We start from the raw sequence: 21,376 nt of genomic DNA on the forward strand, positions 1-21,376 counted from the left end.
GACTAATTACAAGCATGGGTTTCACTATTTTAGTTTGTCCAATCTTTAATTATTCCTTAGAAAATGGCATATAGTGATATTCTCTATCCTTCAAATGCAATAGACATTACAAAGATCTCTTTCTTGGAAAAATGAGTTTGGCAAGCTTTAATTATCTGCCAATTATATTGTATCTAGGTAATTTGGTGAAGTAAGAAATGAACAAAATAATGTAAAGTTCAGTTTAATAAACTCAAATACTTCCTCCGTTTTTTTAGATGTTACACTTTTCAAATCACGGACTCCTAGGTAATTTTTGGAGAGGAGAGAGATAGAGAGAATGAAAAACAAAAGGGTCCCATGGCAAGTCGGAGGGAGAACCACCTTTCCCTCGTACCAATGCCCGCGGGGATCCAGCGGGGCCATCGAAAGTGTGCCCTGAACATGTGATAGGAGAGAGATATAGAGAAGTTATTACCCAAAATAAAAGTGTAACATCTAATTTTAAACTTTCAAAATAGAAAGTGTAACATCTAAAAAAAACGAAGGAAGTATGTTTTTCCTTACATAATCATGAACAAAATAATGTAAGAGTTTAGTTTAATTAAATATATCTAACATATTGTAATTTGTAAAGAAATGAAAACAGGATCTTAAGTCGGAGTTCAGCATGTTCTAGTAGGCTTGCTGCTTTGTTTAATATGTGCGAATTTTGTCAGATTATATATTTATTTTTTCACAAACTTACATATTATGAGATAAATGAAAGTAGATATAACCTAAGTCATATGTTTTACCTATGATGCTCATCTCTCTAATTTACTCTGCTCTTCAAGTTGTTACTTCCTTGTCGTTGGCCTCTGAGTACCAGTCACTGCCCCCTTGTTGGCAGCATAAAGTAAGTGCTTGCTAACGATACAATTGTGATGCAGTCTATTAATGAATACCAGCTTATGTTTTATCATTAATTCCCAAGAGTAAGCGTTGTAGCCCATTTCCAATACTCAATGGCTTGATTGAACCAAGCCTCCGCAATTTTAGAATCTCCCTGTTGAATGGCCTTTGCTCCCCGGTCGGAATAGGAATAAGCAGGTCAATTCCTTCCCTCATAACCACACTTGTGTTCATTTATGTCTCTTTTAGTTTTCATCTTTCACACTCCCTTTGACTTCCATTGGTCTCTCTTCACACACACAAACACACACACACACACACACACACACACACACACACACACACACACACACACACACACCACACACACACACACACACACACACACACACACACGCACACACACACACACACACACACACACACACACACACACACACACACACACACACACGCACACACACACACACACACACACACACACACACACACACACACACACACACACACACACACACACACACACACACACACCTGTTTATTTTAGTTTTTGGATTTTTGTTGTTTTGCGTTAGAGAGAGATGCTCATGGGAGAAGACGATCACCTTGTTTTCTTGCTCAGGCCGTGCAAATTATGTCTTTCTTAATGGCTATTTTCCCCCTTGTATATTGTTCTCTGGAAATTAGGACAATGTCTATAAACTTGTAATTAAAGCGTATAGGTTTTTGGGTTTATTTTGATTTGACTTATAAGTTAACGAGATACATTAGTGATGAGATGAAAGTATAATATCAAATTCTAACTATGAGTTACTTTATTTTGTTGTAACACTACTTTTCAAAATTGTGTTATAATATCAAACTATGAGTCAATTCTAATATAAGGAATGGGAGCTTTAAGGAAAACTCTGGTCTTTTATGCTTGTCAATTCTTAATATATGTGCAGGATAAATGAGGATGACACAATTTTATTTATAGAGAGTATATTGGTGATTTCCTTATAAGTGTTGGAGAATATCATTTGTTATAAACTTCCTTGAAATGTGTCAGTTTATCACCCTTTGCTTGCTGAAAATGATGCAACTGACTAGATTCTTATACATGTTTGTTCTTAATAGTGTTGGTTCTACTCGAGCTTGCAAACTCACAGTTATTGTGGAATTCATGTATCAGCAGTGTCCTTTTGATGACCTTCTTTTCAGCTAGAAAATTGTTGAGGCATCACGAAAACATGGAAGTCATAATTGAGCGAGGGAGCATTCTCTGCTAGAGGTACCAAGCAAAAGAAGTCATTTGAGAGACTTGGTGCATGTAAAGCCAATGAAGGAGATAGACAACTAAGCTTATTAAGTCAACATTTCGCACATTCTTTTTGACTTACTCTTGTATATTAATGGAGTTATTAAGTAATCATATAGATTCGAAATCCATCTCCTTAACATTTGTAAGTTGTCATGTTTTTTTAGATGTTATGAGCAATATGTTTCTATCCAAAATACAAAAAGCGATGATATAAAAACCTTTTCCGTTTCTATTACAAGTGTGTATTGAAGGTTGTCAGTACTTAGAGCTAAATGATGATAATAATTTTTCTGCACACACCTTTTTCAATCATAGAATTATGAAGATTAACCTAAATTCTATACTGCACCAAAGTCGGTACCCAAACTTTCAACTTCCAAAAGTTGGAGAAACGGAAGGCACAGACAATGAAGAAAAGGTGTAACACCCCAAAACCTTGGTTTAAAACTTTATAAAATATTCACTTTTCATTAAAATCGTTGAACCCTAGTTTAGATGATGACAAAAGAACAAAGATGCAAACTAAGTAGTAAACTAATGAGTTATTTAAGTGTATGATTTTTAAGATATCATTGAAAGGAACAAAGAGAATACTAAGTCTAGAAAGAAATCAAGTGAGGATTTTGAAGACTAAAGTGAAGATGTTTCTTTGTCTGATACTGGAGCAACATTGGAGCAAGAAGAATAAAGCAAGGCGTTTTTGTTTTCTAGTTCCATTGTAAAGGAACAAGTAATGTTGGTAAGGAACATTGGCAGTTTTATTTGAGAATGATAGTTTGTTCCTTTATAAGGAACATACGAATTGGCACTAAACAACTCAGTTGAAGGAATTTATCAATTAAAAGGAACTAGACTTAGGCTCGAAGCATTATAACGGTTCACTAATGGAAGTTGAGTAAATCATGCCTAAATAATAGGTAACCTTTTTTAATCAAAGAAAAATCGTTTTTAATGGAAAAATCTTTTTAAGGAAAAGATTTTTTTTTCGAAAAGATAAGAAAATATTATTAGGTTTTTAAAGATTTTATTTAAAAGATAATATTTTCTTAAAGATTAAAATTCAGTTTTAATATTAAATCTGTTTTAAATTAAAACTGATTTTCGAATAAATGCTCAAGAAATCTATAACTAGGAGCAGTAACTAAAACATGTTCCACGTCAAGCAGAGATCATGGGATCATGGGATGTGTAAGAACGTGTTCCTTAGGGAAGGAACATCATGGGTAATGGTTTATCATGAACACGATTTTAATTCCCACGTTCTAATTATGTCACTATAAATATTGAAGTCTAGTAAGTTCCAAAGTGTGTCTGACTAAGTAATTAAGTGAGTTTAACTAATTAAGTGTCAGTGCCTTCATTCTCTCATAATAGCCATTTGTTCTTTGCTTCTTACTCTAATTCCACTAAGCTTATTTCGATCAATTGTATTTTGGTTTTTGGGGTAAGGGAACTTTGAGTGAAGTTCTGTAAGAGAGAAGCTTTGAGTAAAGCTTGTAGAGTGAGAAAACTTCGAGTGAAGTTGAGAGGAACTGCTGTTAAGGGAACATGGCTCAGGAACTTGAGTTTAGGAACTCAAGGTGTGGCTCGAGTTAGAATTAGGTTGTAACAAAGTTGTTTGGCCTAATTAGTGAAAGAGTTGAGTTTAAAATCCCTAGTGGTCGAGGTTGTTTCTTCTTGTTGGGCCCAAGAATTGTTTCCTCGTAAAAATCCCTTGTGTTCCTCTAGCTTGTTTATTGTTTAAGTTTTAATTTCCGCAAAAAGTTACGTTTATTTCTACACCTACAATTCACCCCCCTCTTGTAGTGTTCCTAGGGAAATAACAATTGGTATCAGAGCAGAACTCACGTAAGATAGGAAACCCTATTGAGAAAAAGATCCAAGGAACAATGAATACCACCGAGAAACTTGGAAGGTTATTCCACTCAAAGGCCTCCTATGTTCAATGGGAAGTACTACAACTATTGGAAGAACCGCATGGAGATATTCATCAAAGCTGAAAACTATCAGGTATGGAGAGTCATTGAAGTTGGTGATTTCGAAGTCACAACTACAAATGACAAAAATGAGGTAACTCTAAAACCCCTCTCTGATTATGACAAATCTGATTTTGAAAAAATGGAAGTAAATGCCATGGCTATTAAACTGTTGCATTGTGGACTTGGACCCCATGAACATAATAGGATCATGGGATGCAAATCCGCAAAGCAAATATGGGATTTACTAGAAGTAACCCACGAAGGAACTAATGAAGTTAAAAGATCAAAATTGATTTACTTATGAATCAATATGAACTGTTCTGCATGAAACTAAGAAAGCATCCGAGACATGTTTACTCGTTTTACTAACATTATTAATGAGTTGGCTTCTCTTGGAAAGTTTATTTCATCTGAGGAACAGGTTCGAAAGGTTCTTAGGAGTCTTCCTAAGGACAGATGGATGGCTAAAGTCACTGCTCTTCAAGAAACAAAAGACTTCACTAAGTTCAACTTAGAACAGCTGGCAGGGTCACTTATGACTCATGAGCTTCACCTTGATACTGAATATGGTGAAAGCTCCAAATCAAAATCAATTGCTCTCAAAGCAGATGATGAAGATGATTCGGACTCAGAAGAAGAAGAAGCACCCTCATGGTTCAAAATTTCGAAAGATGTACAGGAACATGAAGAATGGAAACTTCAAAGGTAAAACTAAGAAATTTTCTAACAAAGCTGCTTGTCATAAATGTGGAAGTACAGATCACTTCATCAAGGAATGTCCTCTTTGGGAAAATGAAAACCAAAGAAAGGAACAAGGAACGCTTTGCTGAAAGGAACAAAGAATCAAAGCACCTTTCTCTAAGGCAAATTGCGCAAAGCTATGATAGCTGCTTGGGGAGATTCAGAGACGGAAGAAGAAGAGGAACAACAAACTGAAGAAACAGCAAACCTTTGCCTCATGGCAAACATGACGAAAAAGAAGATGAAGAAAAAGTTGAGGTAAGTCAACATGGCTTGAGTCAACTTAGATGTAAAACTAGGCCTGAAATATATGATCTTCTTTATGATGCAATTCTTGAATGTAGAGATGAACGTGAAAAACGTGAACAAACGGAACAAGCCTTAAAGGTTTGCAAGGAACACATAGAATGGCTTAAGAAAATGAGAACAGATGTTGAAACTAGATTCTTTGATTTGTTTGAAAAAACTTAAAAATCAAAGAATATTATGAAAGTTTGAAAAATGAAAATTATCTAATTAATTTAGAGATTTCACACTTGAAGGAGTTTGTCCCTGTTCTGAGTTCCTTTGATATAAGATCAACCCCTTTGAAAGGATACAGATCTGAGATTGAAAAAATGAATAAAGAAAAATTTTTAAAGGAACAGATCTGAATCTTAAAAAGGAACTGGTTGTCGCAAGGAACAGAGGCAAAATCATGAAGTTCCTAAGTGGATTGAGAAACCACAGACCAAAAGAAAGGAAGGTCTTGGTTTTGAAAACTACAAGAAAAGGAAAAGCAAAAAGAAATATGTTGATCTACCTAGTGATAAATTCTGTATGTATTGTGGCAAGGTAGGTCATTACATAAATCAATGTCAATAAAATCAGATGATTGGAAAAATGTGAAATAAGTAAAAAAAATGGGTTGTCAAAACAATCCTAGTCAAGAACAGGAACCCACGAAAGATGGGGTTCCTACAACTAACAACTAGTTGATTTTTGCAGGTTGGAGTGAGGGGGAACAACACATGGTATCTCGATAGTGGTTGTTCCAAGCACATGACAGGAGACAAAACGAAGTTTCTCTCACTCACAACCTATGAAGGTGGAAGTGTAACATTTGGTGATAATAAGAAAGGTAACATAGTTGCATGGGTAAGGTGGTAAGTCACCACTACACTCCATTGAAAATGTATTTTTAGTTGAAGGTCTAAAACATAATCTATTAAGATTTCTCAATTCTGTGACAAAGGAAATACTGTAAAATTTGATAAGAAAAATGCTTGATCATCAACATTAAAACTAAGAAGGTTATCTTGGAAGGAACAAGGAAAGGGAACACATACATTGTGGATCTAGACCTTGTTCCTCAAATCAATTTAACTTGTCTTAGTGTTATTGAAGATGATTCACTTTTGGCACAAGCGTCTAGGACATGCTAGCTTTTCATTACTTGAGAAACTTAGATCAAAAGATCTTGTTTTAGGATTACCATCCATAAAATTTCATATTGATCAAGTTTGTGATGCATGTGCACGAGGTAAGCAAGTAAGATCCTCTTTCAAATCTAAAACGATTGTAAGTACCACTAAACCATTAGAATTAATTCATATGGACTTATGTGGACCATGAGAATTCAAAGCAGAAGTGGAAAGAGGTATGTACTTGTATTGTAGATGACTACTCTAGATACACTTGGGTTATTTTTCTCTCTAGTAAAGATGAAACTTATGATGAGTTCCTTGTCTTTGCTAAAAGAGTTCAAAACTTAAGTGGTCATAAAATAATGCACATTAGATCAGATCATGGCAAAGAATTCGAAAATTATAAATTTGATGATTAAGCAGAGATAATGGCCTAGATCATAATTTTTCTGCCCCTAGAACACCACAACAAAATGGTGTGTAGAAAGGAAAAATAGAACTTTGGAGGAAATGTCTAGAACCATGTTAATTGCTAGTGAACTTCCAAGGAACTTTTGGGCTGAAGCTGTTAATACTGCTTGTCACATAATTAATCGTGCCATGATGAGACCTATCATTAAAAAACTCCTTATGAACTTTACTTTGGAAAGAAACCACAATTCACCTATTTTAGAACATTTGGTGCAAATGTTATGTGCATAATAATGGAAAAGATAATCTTGGAAAATTTGATGCAAGGAGTGATGAAGCAATATCATTTAGGATACTCTCACATAGTAAAGCTTATAGAGTATATAACAAAGAGAACTATGTGTGTTGAAGAAAGTATTCACAGTAATCTTTGATGAATCTGACAAACATAATCCAAGCATACAGGTTGATGACTATGATGAGGTTGGTTAACAACCAAGTAGAAAAAGCAGATTCACAGAAGAAGAAGAAGTGAAAGAGGAAGAAGGAACGAAATGAAATAATACAACAATGATTTCCTGTTCCTCAAGGAGGAGAAGATGTTCCTGTTCCTCAAAGATGAAGGAACTGAGTCCACCGAGGCTAATAGAGGAACAACTGATCAGAGTTCCTCATCTACTCAAGGAACTCATGAGGAACAACATGTTCCTATAAGAGAGTTTCAACCAAAACCTTGGAGAAACAAAAGTCACATCCATTGGAACTCATAATCAGCGACATATCCAAAGGTACGCAAACTAGATCTCAGTTAAGGAACTTTTGTGCATTTCATGCGTTCCTATCAATGATGGAACCAAGAAATCATGAAGAAGCCTTAACTGACTCTGATTGGATTACTGCAATGCAAGCTGAATTAAATGAGTTTGAAAGAAACAAGGTATGGCATCTAGTTCCCTCTTCTAAACAACAAAAAGTAATTGGCTTAAAATGGGTGTTTAGAAACAAACTAGATGAATATGGAACCATTGAAGAAACAAAGATAGACTTGTAGTAAAAGGTTATAATCAACAAGAAGGAATAGTATAGAAGAAACCTTTGCTCCTGTAGCTAGATTAGAAGCCATTAGAATTTAATTGCATTTGCTGCTTACATGGGATTTAAATTATATCAAATGGATGTTAAGTGTGCATTTTTAAATGGCTATCTAAACGAAGATGTATGGCTTTGAAAATAATAATCTCCCAAATCATGTCTACAAGCTTGATAAAGCTCTTTATGGGTTAAAACAAGCACCTAGATCATGGTATGAGAGATTATCAAAGTTCCTTTTAGAAAACAATTTTAAAAGAGGAAAGGTTGATAAAACCTTGTTCCTAAAATCTAAAGGAACTGACATTTTCTTGTTCAAATATATGTTGATGACATCATATTCAGAGCTACTAATGAAACATTTGCAAAGAATTCTCAAGTCTCATGAGAATGAATTTGAAATGAGTATGATGGGTGAGTTAAATTTCTTTCTTGGTACAAATCAAACAAACTGAAAAGGAATAATTGTTCACCAACAAAAATACATAAAGGAACTATTAAGAAATATGGCCTCGAAAATTCAAAGATAAATCACACTCCTATGGGAACTTCAACTAGATTAGATGAAGACTCCATAGGAACAAGTGTTGATCAAACAAAATATAGAGGAATGATTGGTTCACTTTTGTATCTAACTGCTAGTCGTCCAGACATAGCTTTCAGTGTTGGTTTGTGTGCTAGATTTCAAGCAAATCCAAAGAGTCTCATCTAACTGTGTGAAGAGAATTCTTAGATATCTTAAAGGAACAGATGACTTGGACTCTACTATCCAAGAAGTGACACATTTGAGCTAAGAGGATATGCAGATGCAGATTATGCAGGAGATCTTGTAAATAGGAAAAGCACCTCAGGTATGGTTTTCTTAGTCATAGTTTAGTTTCTTGGAGTACAAAGAAACAAAACACAATCGCTTTATCCACTGCTGAAGTAGAATATGTAGCTGTTGCTGCATGTTGCTCTCAAATGCTTTGGATAAAGCAACAGCTTTGTGACTATGGAATAAACTTTAATTGTGTTCCTATTTATTGTGATAATACTAGTGCCATTAGTATTTCAAAGGATACAGTACATCATTCAAGAGTTAAGCACATACACATCAGACATCACTTTCTAAAAGAAAATGTTGAAAAAGGTTTGATTAAACTTGACTTTTGTCAAACTGAAAATCAGATTGCTGATATACTAACTAAGCCTCTAAAAAGAGATAGATATGAAAAGTTAAGGCTTGAGTTAGATTTAATAAAACATAAGTAAGTGTTCATATTCCATTCCCCCCATGTTTGAATTAATTTGAGTGACTCTATGTGATATGTAGTGTTTGTGTTTGATTGCCTAAGACCATTGCAAAATAGAATGTTAAAAACATAAACGTGAATTCAAAGGGATAAAACAACTCACAAATGTCACATAATACTCCCCTTACTGTTCCTAAGGTAAAGAAATATGCATAATATGAAGAATGTTGATATGTAGCATTAGTTGTTCCTATAGCACAAGTTCCTTAGCTTTTATTTTCTTTTCAAAAATTAAAAATTCATAAAAATCAAAAAATTCGAAAAATCCCAAACATATAGGAATCAGATTTAATTAAATCTTGATTCTCATTTATCTGCTTTTCGCATTTTTCTTATTTTCATTTTTAATTTTTTCTTTACGCGTGTAACAATTCAACTATTGTTACATGCATCTCATCTCCCTCTTTATTTCATCTTTCTAAGCTGTGTTCCTTAGACTCTTCATCTTCGCCATTGAAAAACCTCCTCACACCTCTTCACAAACCATAGAACCCCAATCTTACTTCACAAAATGGCAAAAACCTCACGCAATTCACCTTTTCGAATCTCAAAATCTCCCAAAACCTCTAAAATGGAAAACACCCCTTCTCCTACCAAAACCCTAGAAACCGAACAAATTCAAGAAACACCCATTGAAGAACAAAAATTAGAATCTCCAAGAAGAAGTGTTAGAAGAAGGAAATTGATAGGAGAGGATGATGAAGAAGAATCCCCGGAACAAACTCAGGGGGAAGAAGAAGTAACTCCTGTTCCTCCAAAGGAACTGCTCCTTCTTCATCCAAGAAACGAGTTGAACGAAGTGAGTCAAGGTATGTGTTAGGTTTTTGTGTTGATTTAGAATGGGAAAAAGAAGTTCAATTTAATGAATTGACCGATATTCTAAAGGAACAAGGTATGGAATACCTATTTGAATATGCATTTAACAATGCGCTAGTTCCTTTAGCAATGGATGAATTCTGTGCAAATTTCACTAACACTGATGGTATTTGCACAACTGAAGTAAGGGGGAAGAAAATAAAATTTACTCAAGAAACGTTGGCCAAGATTTGGGAAGTTCCTTACAAAGGAACATACACTAGTGGAAAAATAAGGAAGGGCTGCACTAAAAAACGCCCTTAGGGCTGCGCTTTTTGACAACAGCCCTTTTAATAGCAGCCCTTCACTTTTTAAGAAGGGTTGCGCTTTTACCTAAAAAGCGCAACCCTTTAAGCTTAGAAGGGCTGCGCTTTTTAGGTAAAAGCGCAGCCCTTCTAAGTTTAAAGGGCTGCGCTTTTTAGGTAAAAGCGCAACCCTTCCTAACAAAAAAAATAATTTTTTTTTTTTACATTTTTTTTAATAGAAAAAAAGACTGGAAATTGGACTTAAACTTGTAATGAAATTATACCATATTCTTCATGCACTACTGTATGTGTAATGTTCAATTAATGTATCAAAACTTTGCATCCTAGAATATATGCATTATTCGAAGGACTGTTATTAGCAGTGGTCAAAAATCAAAATGAAAAAAAGAAGGAATCTACTGTGGTAGAAGATAAAAATCATATTTGTGGCACTCTTAAAAACAATATGATAATTGGGTAAATTGCAGGTGAACAAAAGTTGGTAGTCATGCTTCAAGTGATCAGACAATACCATAATTTGGTTTAAGACTCAGAAAATAAAAGATATCTACACAGAACATAGGATAATACGAATGAACAAAACCCTAAAATTATAGATCTGAAAAATACAAAAATGAAAAATACGAAATAATGACGAAAAAATGAAAAAAATAACCCTACAAAAATAAACTAATCTGAAAATGAACAAAAAATGAAAAAAATAAACGAAAACGAAAAAAACCCCCTAAAATTTTAGATCTGAAGTTGAAATCAAAACACTAACAAAAGCTAAACTCGTCGGAGGCGACGAAATAATGACGACGAACAATACGCCTTAGACTCGAACGGCAACTCCCTTTTATCATATTCTTCAAACGGCTCAGACTCGAACGCCGTTTCTTCGAATTTCAGTGACAACGAATTTCAGTGACACAAATATGAACGCCGTTATATTCGTTGCGCATTACAAACTGAAACAACGAATTTCAGTGACAATTTCGAAGTTCTTGAAGTGGTGGAGTATAGAAGTATGGAACAAGTCATACATATAAGATTATATTCGGTGCTGAGTATATTTTTAAGATTGTGAGAGAATGAGAGAGGAGAGAGAGAATGAGATTGTGAGAGAAGAGAGAGAATGAGAGAATGAGAGAATGAGGGAGGTTGCGAGAATACCGCGTACCCTAGCGGTTGAAAGAATATGAGATTTTAAGCCCAGATTTTAAGCCCAGCATTATACCGCGTTTCAATTACATAATAAAAGGGCTGCGTTTTTTTTAAAAAAGCGCAGCCCTACATAATTAAAGGGCTGCGCTTTTTTTAAAAGCGCAGCCCTTCACTTAGTAGGGCTGCGCTTTTTGAAAAAACACAGCCCTTCTCACATTCAGAAGGGCTGCGCTTTTTCTAAAAGCGCAGCCCTACTAAGTGAAGGGCTGCGCTTTTTTTAAAAAGCGCAGCCCTTCTGTTTTGTAGGGCCGCGCTTTTGATGAAAAGCGCAGCCCTTCAGTGGTAGGGCTGTTCGTTTAGAAAAAGCGCAGCCCTTCCTGCGCAGCCCTTCCTTTTTTTTCCCCTAGTGATATTTGTATTTTAAAAGGAAAGGAACTGTTTCCTTCCCTAACTTTCCCCAAGACAAGATTGTTGAAACCTTTGGGGGAACTGCTGGTCAGAACAAAATAAATAATAACCTACTCTCTCCAGTCCACAAAGTCTTGTTTAATTTTGTTTAGAGAGCACTCATTCCTCGCACTGAAAAGAGGAATGAAGTGGGTCTCTTGGACATGTGTTATATGTTCTGCCTAGATCATCACATACAAATCAACTTTCCTTCTCTTTTCATCCAACATCTTACTCACTGTATAGAAAATAATTGTGTCGTTGGTTATGACGCTTATATTACATATCTCCTTCATCACTTTAAGGTCAAGATAACTGGTTGGCCCACTCTAGGAATTAAGCAGGGAAATATTTTAAATGAGAAAACTCTAAGTGGTTTGGATCTCTCTGTGCAAGAGGGAGTACTAACTCAAGGGAGAACAACTCCCAATTCCTCAAACATGAGGAAACTGCCCAGGGTAGTTGAAGAGTAACTGGCAGATGTGATTTTGGAGGAACCAGTTCCTGTACCCATGGAACCTAAGGAACCTAAACCAAAGAGGCGCAAACAAGTTGCCCAAAAGCCTACCCTCCTGTTCCTACAAGAGTTAGGCAGAGCTCTAGATTGAAAATTGCTCTCTCTACCCCTGTTCCTTATAACAAGGACTCTCCATTGGTCCTTTCTGATGTGGAGGAACAGGAATAACACTCTCTTAAGGAACCAACTCCTCCATCCTCACCAAAACTCCATGTTCCTCTCCCTAACCTCTATGTTCCTCTCCCTAACCTCTCTTCCATATCTCCCTTATTCTTTTTCTGTTCCTTCCAGCTTTGAACAGATTAAGGATGAGTTGACTGACCCTAATCCCTTCTCCACCACCTCTACAAATCTTTCACCACCACCACCTTTTCTTCCTCACATATATACCACCACCTCCCCATCTGTTTCTACTCCAGGAACTGACGGTCCTTCAAACAACCCTACCCTAGTTCCTCCACCAAAACCTCCTACTGCCTCTGGTTCTAAGGGTGAGGAATAAGTTCCTTCGGATGATTGTGGCTGGGTAAATGATGTTTGTCTTCCTACACAACATATGATAAAATTCTATAATCATCTTCACTGGACCTTAGATGATAAAACTGACAAAATACTGGGTCTCATGAAAGTTCTAAGTGATACGGTGATTGAGCAACAGAAGAAGATGGAGACAATGGCCCTGACCCTTAAGAGTTTGAAGAAGAAGGTTGGTGAAAATCATGGTGAAGTGATGAAGAAACTGGAGGATGTGGTAGAAAAAGAAGTTGTTGAGGAACACCATTCCCATTCCCTTTCTTAGTTCTTTGTTCCTGGTTGTCTTTCGAGGAACAAGACTGTTAGCTTTATTTCATTTTCTTTTTTCTTTTTCTTTCTTTGTCTCTTTTTGTAGTTAAAGAAACAAGTGCTATATAATTCTAACTTTTGCTACTTTATCTTTGTTTGTGATTTGTGTGCATAATTTATTCCTTGGAATGGCTAGTTATCTGTGATTGCTGTTTGAGCTAGTATAACATTTGACTATTCTAACTTAACCATGATTGGTGCTTGATTATGGTCTCAAGGTCTTGAAATCAAATCTTGAAATCACGCAGAGTTTGCTCTTTCTGAAGATGACAAAGGGGGAAAAGATTTAAGGAACAAACTGTACATAAAAAAAATAATAAAAAAAAGGTAAATGAAAAATCAAAAATAGGTAAGGTAAATGAAAAATCAAAAATAGGTAAAGGTAAATGAAAAATCAAAATCAAACATTAAGTGGGTTACTTAATTTTGTTGCATTTTTCATTTTCTGCTTTATTGTTTTATCTTTTTCATTTACTTATATTATTTGTTATTTTCTTAGTTTGTGCCTTCGTTGTCATCATCAGAAAGAGGGAAATTGTTGAACCCTAGTTTTGATGATGACAAAAGAACAAAGATGCAAACTAAGTAGTAAACTAATGAGTTATTTAAGTGTATGATTTTTAAGGTATCATTGAAAGGAACAAAGAGAATACTAAGTCAGAGAGAAATCAAGTGAGGATTTTGAAGACTAAGTGAAGATGTTTCTTTGTCTGATACTGGAGCAACATTGGAGCAAGAAGAATAAAGCAAGGCGTTTTTGTTTTCTAGTTCCATTGTAAAGGAACAAGTAATGTTGGTAAGAAACATTGGCAGTTTTATTTGAGAATGATAGTTTGTTCCTTTATAAGGAACAGACGAATTGACACTAAACAACTCAGTTGAGGGAACTTATCAATTAAAAGGAACTAGACTTAGGCTCGAAGCATTATAATGGTTCACTAATTGAAGTTGAGTAAATCATGCCTAAATAATAGGTAACCGTTTTTTAATCCAAGAGAAAAATCCATTTTTATGGAAAAATCTTTTTAAGGAAAAGATTTTGTTTTTCGAAAAAGATAAGGAAAATATTATTAGGTTTTTAAAGGATTTTTATTTAAAAGATAATATTTTCTTAAGGATTTAATTTCAGTTTTAATATTAAATCTGTTTTAAATTAAAACTGATTTTCGGATAATGCTCAAGTAAATCCTATAAACTAGGAGCAGTAACTAAAACATGTCCACGTCCAAGCAGAGATCATGGGATCATGGGATGTGTTAAGGAACGTGTTCCTTAAGGGAAGGAACATCATGGGATAATGGTTTTTATCATGAACACGATTTTAATTCCCACATTCTAAATTACTGTCACTATAAATATTGAAGTCTATGTAAGTTCCAAAGTGTGTCTGACTAAGTGATTTAGTAAGTTTAACTAATTAAGTGTCAGTGCCTTCATTCTCTCGTAATAGCCTTTTGTTCTTTGCTTACTTACTCTAATTTCACTAAGCTTATTTCGATCAATTGTATTTTGGTTTTTGGGGTAAGGGGACTTTGAGTGAAGTTCTGTAAGAGAGAAGCTTTGACTAAAGCTAGTAAGAGTGAGAAAACTTCGAGTGAAGTTGAGAGGAACTGCTGTTAAGGGAACAGTGGCTCATGAACTTGAGTTTAGGAACTCTAGTTGTAGCTCGAGAATAGAATTAGGTTGTAACAAAGTTGTTTGGCCTAATTAGTGAAAGAGTTAAGTTTAAAATCCCTCGTGCTCGAGATTGTTTCTTCTTGTTGGGCCCAAGAAGTTTTTCCTCGTAAAAATCCCTTGTGTTCCTCTAGCTTGTTTATTTGTTTAAGTTTAAATTTTCGGAAAAAGTTACGTTTATTTCTACACATACAATTCACCCCCCCTTTTGTAGTGTTCCTAGGGAAATAACAAAAATATCTGACAAAACCTTTAGGGTGTTACCGCCGCATCTATTGTTAAAAATAAATGCAAGGCTAATTATTATAAATAAAATTTAACTCACAAACCAAAGTATCAAAATAAACCAAACTAAGTTGTCTAATTTAAACCAATTAAAAACTAAACAATTTCAAATAACAGTACTATAATGTTTATTAAACTAGGTGAACTTAAAAACTATAAATTCATTCATTCCTGCAACGTAGTCCCTTTTCACCAACCTGCACAATATAAATAGGGAAAAGAACAAAGAAAAGCAAAAACACAAAAATTAGCGAAAGCTAAGTAGTTACAACTCCATCCCGTAAAATAATAATAATGATAATATAGTACAGACAAGTATAACATAATACAGACAAGTATATAATATGATTAACCATTTCAATTATTTCAAGTTTATATGAGTCATACAACAACAAATTTAATTATTTGAATGGAATTGAACGTCAGTAGGCCGGGACTAATCCCACTAACCACCTACTTCAACATGGGTCGTAACCCAGATAAATTAAGAATAATGGCCAATATCGTTTTGCATAACGTCCCTAGTGTGCACACCCCTCACTAATCTAATGGGTATCCGCAATGCGCACAAATAGTATTAGGAGGGAAACAATAAAGAGTTGTAACTGAATAAAATCAAATAATGTTCATCACCTATGGAGGATCCAAGTCCACAGGATAATTCCCTCAATAATATTTCCACTTTACGTGATTAATATATTTTAATAGTTATGACACATCAAATATCACAGTAACATTAACATGAACGTCTACAGTTCAATAAATATTTTTTCCCACAACTTAACCACCTTATAGAATTTAAAATACTCAACGTCCATAATTCATAGTAACCAATACGTCCATCATTAGAATCTCATAAAGTCACAATATCAACTTATAGAACCGTTCGAAACATCAATAACTACTAGTTGTATCCGTTAAGTTACATTACCAACATTAATATAATTTTTAATATGGTGGTTACATATGTACATTATAAATCCGAAGGTAGTAATAAAACTAGTAGATACATATGTATTATACGCGGAGATAGTAGTACCAAAATTTATTAATGATAATAATTTTAGTCATAACAAGTACCAATACTATTTATGTCACATAATATACATCTAACATAAACAAAGAATCACATAAACCACATGTATTACACATAGCACATACAATTCCTAACGGGATTCTAGTTGTTGATGGACATTGTGAATTACCTCGAACGCTTCCCAAGTATCGCAATATCAACTAAAAGTCGCCTTCTACGAAGTTTCCGTCTACAACAAATAATATTGCCTAAAGTCAGTCACTTGATATAATATCCCAAAAAAATAAGACTAAAGTTTAAAATTTTAACATAAATAATCAAAATCACGGCATATGTGTTTGATGTCTCTTTTTATTTTTTTCTTAACTAAAGAAAATAGGAAAACTAAACTTGCAGGCACAAGTTATGATGAACAACCTTTTCAATTCTTTTTTCCTTTAATTGTGTTTTTTTTTAAAAAAATAAATAAATTTAAAATACTCATTGATTGTGATAGCAAGTCACAATCCAACTTGCCGTACAAGACAAGTCAACCTTTTCCTTTTGTTTTTTTTTTAAAAAAATAGAATACTATTTTCTTTTGTTAGCAAACTTGATCGATAAAGAAGAATAGGAACTTTAAGTTCCTGTAAACGCACGCGAGAAACCAGAGGGAAAACAAGGAAAGAAGAAGCTAAGAAAGAAGAAAACAAGAAGAAGATCGACACTAGACTCCGGCCAAGTCGTCGGAGTCGCGGTGTCGGGTTTTAAAAAATATATTATTTTTTCTGGTTGAAACCTTCGAAATACAACAATGGTGATTCTAGATCTGAAATTTAGAACTTACCAAAAGATGAAGAAAGTGTATTACGTGGAGATTTTTGGGTGTTTAGGGTATATATATATGTATAAGGTATCGTTTGGTTGCATTTGGGAAGTTGATCTTCCCATGAAATTTTACTTCCCATGATATTTCACTTCCTAGGAAGTAAGCAAAATTGTTTGGTAGGCTATGGGAAGTGGCACTTACCTAGGGGGGACTAGGTAAGCAACTTCCCTCATTGTGTGGGAAGTAGAACTTCCTATGCTTTGGTTAAACAAACAACTTCTTATATTTGCACTTCCTAGGAACTTGCAATTCCTAGATAATTGGATGTCAACCAAACAACACCTAAATCTTATGGTTTTCACCAAAAGATAAGTATTTTAAAAAAAATTAATCCTATCCCAAAACCAACTCAAGTTATAATTTCAGAATTTTCTTTTCTCTCTATCTTTCTTTTTGAACGAAAAATCTGATTTTAAAAAAAAAATTCTGATTTCGAAAATTATTTTTTTGAAAGATAAAAAATATGATTTAATAAATAAAAATGGTTTCATAAAAATCTGATTTATTATGATTTTTCTTTATTTTTAAGAATTTTATATTTATAAAATCTTATTATAACAAAATAAATTTTATAAAATAGTTATAAAAATTTGGGATATTACATCTACTCCCCCTTAAAAGAAAGTTCGTCCTCGAACTTTAACGTTATCGCTTGTTACTAATATGCAAACAAAAAGTTAGTATCACATTCTACCCTGATGTGAAATTGAAGGCTATACTTTGTTCTTGATTAGAAAGATTAGTTTTTTTATGTTTTCTTTAATGAATTTGATTAGAAAAACCTATGCCTCACGCACAAGAATTTCAATGATATGAAATTATCAACTCCTAACCAAGGGTGATAATAACTAGGGTTTGCATTCACTGCTTAAACTTGGATTCACTCCTAAAACTTTAATTCCACAAGGAATAGGTTAAACTCAAAAACTTCAACTCTATTATTATTATGCTCGAAAACTCATATATATAGTACAAGTTTTCCTAAACCTAATTGAATTAGTAAAACAAATAAACTTATTTATCTTTATCTTAAGGATCAAGATAAATAATTATCCTATCTTTATCTATACTAAATAATTATCCTATCTTTATCTATACTACTTCACACGCCTAATCAGAATATAATTAGGAAAACAAAAACTCCTACTTTGACTCAAATGATAAGGAATTAGACTCCTAAATATAATAGGATTCCTTTATCACTTAAACATTTAATTAAAATAAACTGAAAATAAAACCCTAATTTACATAGAATCCTAACAGAACTAGAATTCTATATAATTATTACTCTATTATATCATACTCCCCCTGTAGAAAAAAAACTTGTCTCAAGTTTTAATCTGGAAAGCATGGTACCAAGTCACATGAAGGCAATGTTGCACATATGCCACCTCCTAGCAACACCTTGAAAGTTTCATAGCCAACTTTTTCAACAATTTCAAATGGACCTTCATCCATAGGCTCGTCATTTTTGTGATTCATATGGAGTCTTTGAGCTGCAAGGGACAACCACACCTTATCTCCTAACTCCAACTTAGAGCCTTGACGTAATTGTAGCACTTGTTGCCGTTTTTCCTTCTTATTGCTTGCGGTTTTCAAGACTTCTTTATGGCACAAACTCACGCACATATGAGCTCCCTCTTGCTTCCCTTTCTCCTTTCCTTGCGTGGCAGCATGCTTCTTTGGAGGCAAAGGCTCAAGTAGTAAGCGCCTATTACCCATAAGAACCGAATACTCATTTGTTTTGCCATTGTGAAGAACAAACCTATCACTTTGCCATGGCCTACCAAGCAACAATGAACAAGCTGTCATAGGAATAGCATCACACCATAACTCATCATGATACTCCCCTACCTTGAAGCTAACCAATGCTTGTTTTCTTACCCACACACCACCTTCATCATTCAACCAGCTAAGTTTATAAGAGTTAGGGTGTTTTCTTGTAAGTAATTGTAGCTTTTCCACCATAGTTAGAGAACAAGCATTAGTACATGATCCACTATCAATGATAAAAGAGCAAGCTTGATCCTTTATTAAGCATGTCGAAAGGAAAAGACTTTGTCTTTGCTCATCTTCTTGTTCATCTTGCAATTCAACCAACAAAGATCTCCTTACTACCAACACTTCATGCGCCTCTTCTGGACTACACTTGGCTTGCTTGGTCCAAAACTCTTCACTAGTCATGTCCCCTATGTCGTGTGGTTCCTCATGTTGTGGCTCACTTTCTTCCATCCTACTTTGGATAAGGAAACTATAGTAATCCTCCCTTGTTACCATGGTTCGATTAGGGCAGTTTCTAGCTACATGTCCCAACCCTTGGCACTTAAAGCACACCATCTTCTTCACAGCCGACTCCTTAGATGCACCAAGAGGAAGAGTTCCCTTCATAGCCTCCACAACCTCTTGTGTTGTTATCTTGGCACTCACGGCCTCCTTAGCTGCACTACTCATCTCCATCTCACCTTTACCTTGCTTGAACATCCCAAAGGCCGAGCCTTTATGTTGTCTCTCAAGCTTACATGCCAAGGAACATACTTCATCAAACGTTGTGAGTGGTTGCAACTCCACATAGTTGCGTAAGTTCCTATTCAATCCAAGCACAAATTTGGCGATTTTTTGTTCTTCTTGATCCCTACAATCACAAGCTATGTAAAGACGCTCAAATTCTTTGATGTATTTTTCGACAGTCATGGCTCCTTGTATGAGTGAATTTAGCCTTAAGATCAAATCTTGTTTGTGGTTTCGTGGCACAAACCTTTTCTTCATCTTGTTCTTCAATTCGGCCCATGAGTCAAGTGGTTCCTTTCCTTCAGATTCACGCCTAGCTTGAAGTGAATCAAACCATAGTGATGCATACTTTGTAAGCTTTAACGTGGCATATGAGAAACGAGAGTGTTCCTCCAATTGTTTGTGGTTGAAGAGACGTTCCAATCTCCTTTCCCAATCCAAATAAGCCTCGGCATCTTCATCACCATCAAAGGAAGGCAAGTCCGAAAGTTTGAGCTCATCCTCCCTCCTTCGATTTCCTATACTAGGTGGAGAGGTATCCCTTCTATTACTCCTTAAATCTACCACATCACGCCTTACCTCAGCCATATCTGCGTGCACCATGACATTCATCTCCATAAGGTCCGCAATCTGCTTAGCTAGGGACGCAAGAGTGATCGTAGGTTCAGTCATCTTGCGCAATCTATAACCTTCCAATTCCAATGAAGCACCTTTGAGATCCCAGCAGCCACACCAATTGATGTGAAATTGAAGGCTATACTTTGTTCTTGATTAGAAAGATTAGTTTTTTTATGTTTTCTTTAATGAATTTGATTAGAAAAACCTATGCCTCACGCACAAGAATTTCAATGATATGAAATTATCAACTCCTAACCAAGGGTGATAATAACTAGGGTTTGCATTCACTGCTTAAACTTGGATTCACTCCTAAAACTTTAATTCCACAAGGAATAGGTTAAACTCAAAAACTTCAACTCTATTATTATTATGCTCGAAAACTCATATATATAGTACAAGTTTTCCTAAACCTAATTGAATTAGTAAAACAAATAAACTTATTTATCTTTATCTTAAGGATCAAGATAAATAATTATCCTATCTTTATCTATACTAAATAATTATCCTATCTTTATCTATACTACTTCACACGCCTAATCAGAATATAATTAGGAAAACAAAAACTCCTACTTTGACTCAAATGATAAGGAATTAGACTCCTAAATATAATAGGATTCCTTTATCACTTAAACATTTAATTAAAATAAACTGAAAATAAAACCCTAATTTACATAGAATCCTAACAGAACTAGAATTCTATATAATTATTACTCTATTATATCATACCCCCTTAAAGAGTTTCGTCCCCGAAACTGAAGCGTACCTGCTGAAAAAGTTCGGGATATCGGTTTTTCATATCATCTCCGGCTTCCCAAGTAGCCTCTTCACAAGTTTGACTTGACCATAACACCTTGACTAATTTTACCGCCTTGTTCCGGGTACTTCTCGTTTTGGTATCAAGGATCCTAATTGGGCGTTGCTCAAAGGATAAGGTCTCATCTAGTTCAATGGTTTCAGGTTGAATGATATGGGTAGGATCATGGATATATTTTCGAAGTTGAGACACATGAAAGACGTTATGGACATTGGCTAACTCCATTGGTAAGGCTAATCTATAGGCTACTTCCCCAATTCACTCCAAGAACTCATATGGTCCAATGTAACGCGGACTCAACTTTCCTTTCCTACCAAATCTCATGACCCCTTTGTTGGTGACACTTTTAGCAAAGCCTTCTCCTTAACCTCAAATTCCATCTCTCTTCTATTCTGATCTGCA

General features: G+C 34.8%; 1 protein-coding gene across 1 annotated transcript in view; it reads right to left on the reverse strand.

The window, feature by feature from the left end:
* Positions 1-20,634, reverse strand: part of LOC130590111 (uncharacterized) — an 87,905-nt gene extending 67,271 nt beyond the window's left edge. The window contains exon 1 of the mRNA XM_057392068.1: positions 18,323-20,634. Coding sequence (XP_057248051.1) covers positions 18,370-20,214 — 1,845 coding nt within the window. The 5' untranslated portion in view covers positions 20,215-20,634 and the 3' untranslated portion in view covers positions 18,323-18,369. The remainder of the gene's footprint in view (positions 1-18,322) is intronic.
* Between the last annotated feature and the right edge of the window lie 742 nt (positions 20,635-21,376).

The sequence above is a fragment of the Beta vulgaris genome, chromosome 9 (assembly GCF_026745355.1).
Source record: "Beta vulgaris subsp. vulgaris cultivar EL10 chromosome 9, EL10.2, whole genome shotgun sequence".
NCBI classification, from domain to species: domain Eukaryota; kingdom Viridiplantae; phylum Streptophyta; class Magnoliopsida; order Caryophyllales; family Amaranthaceae; genus Beta; species Beta vulgaris.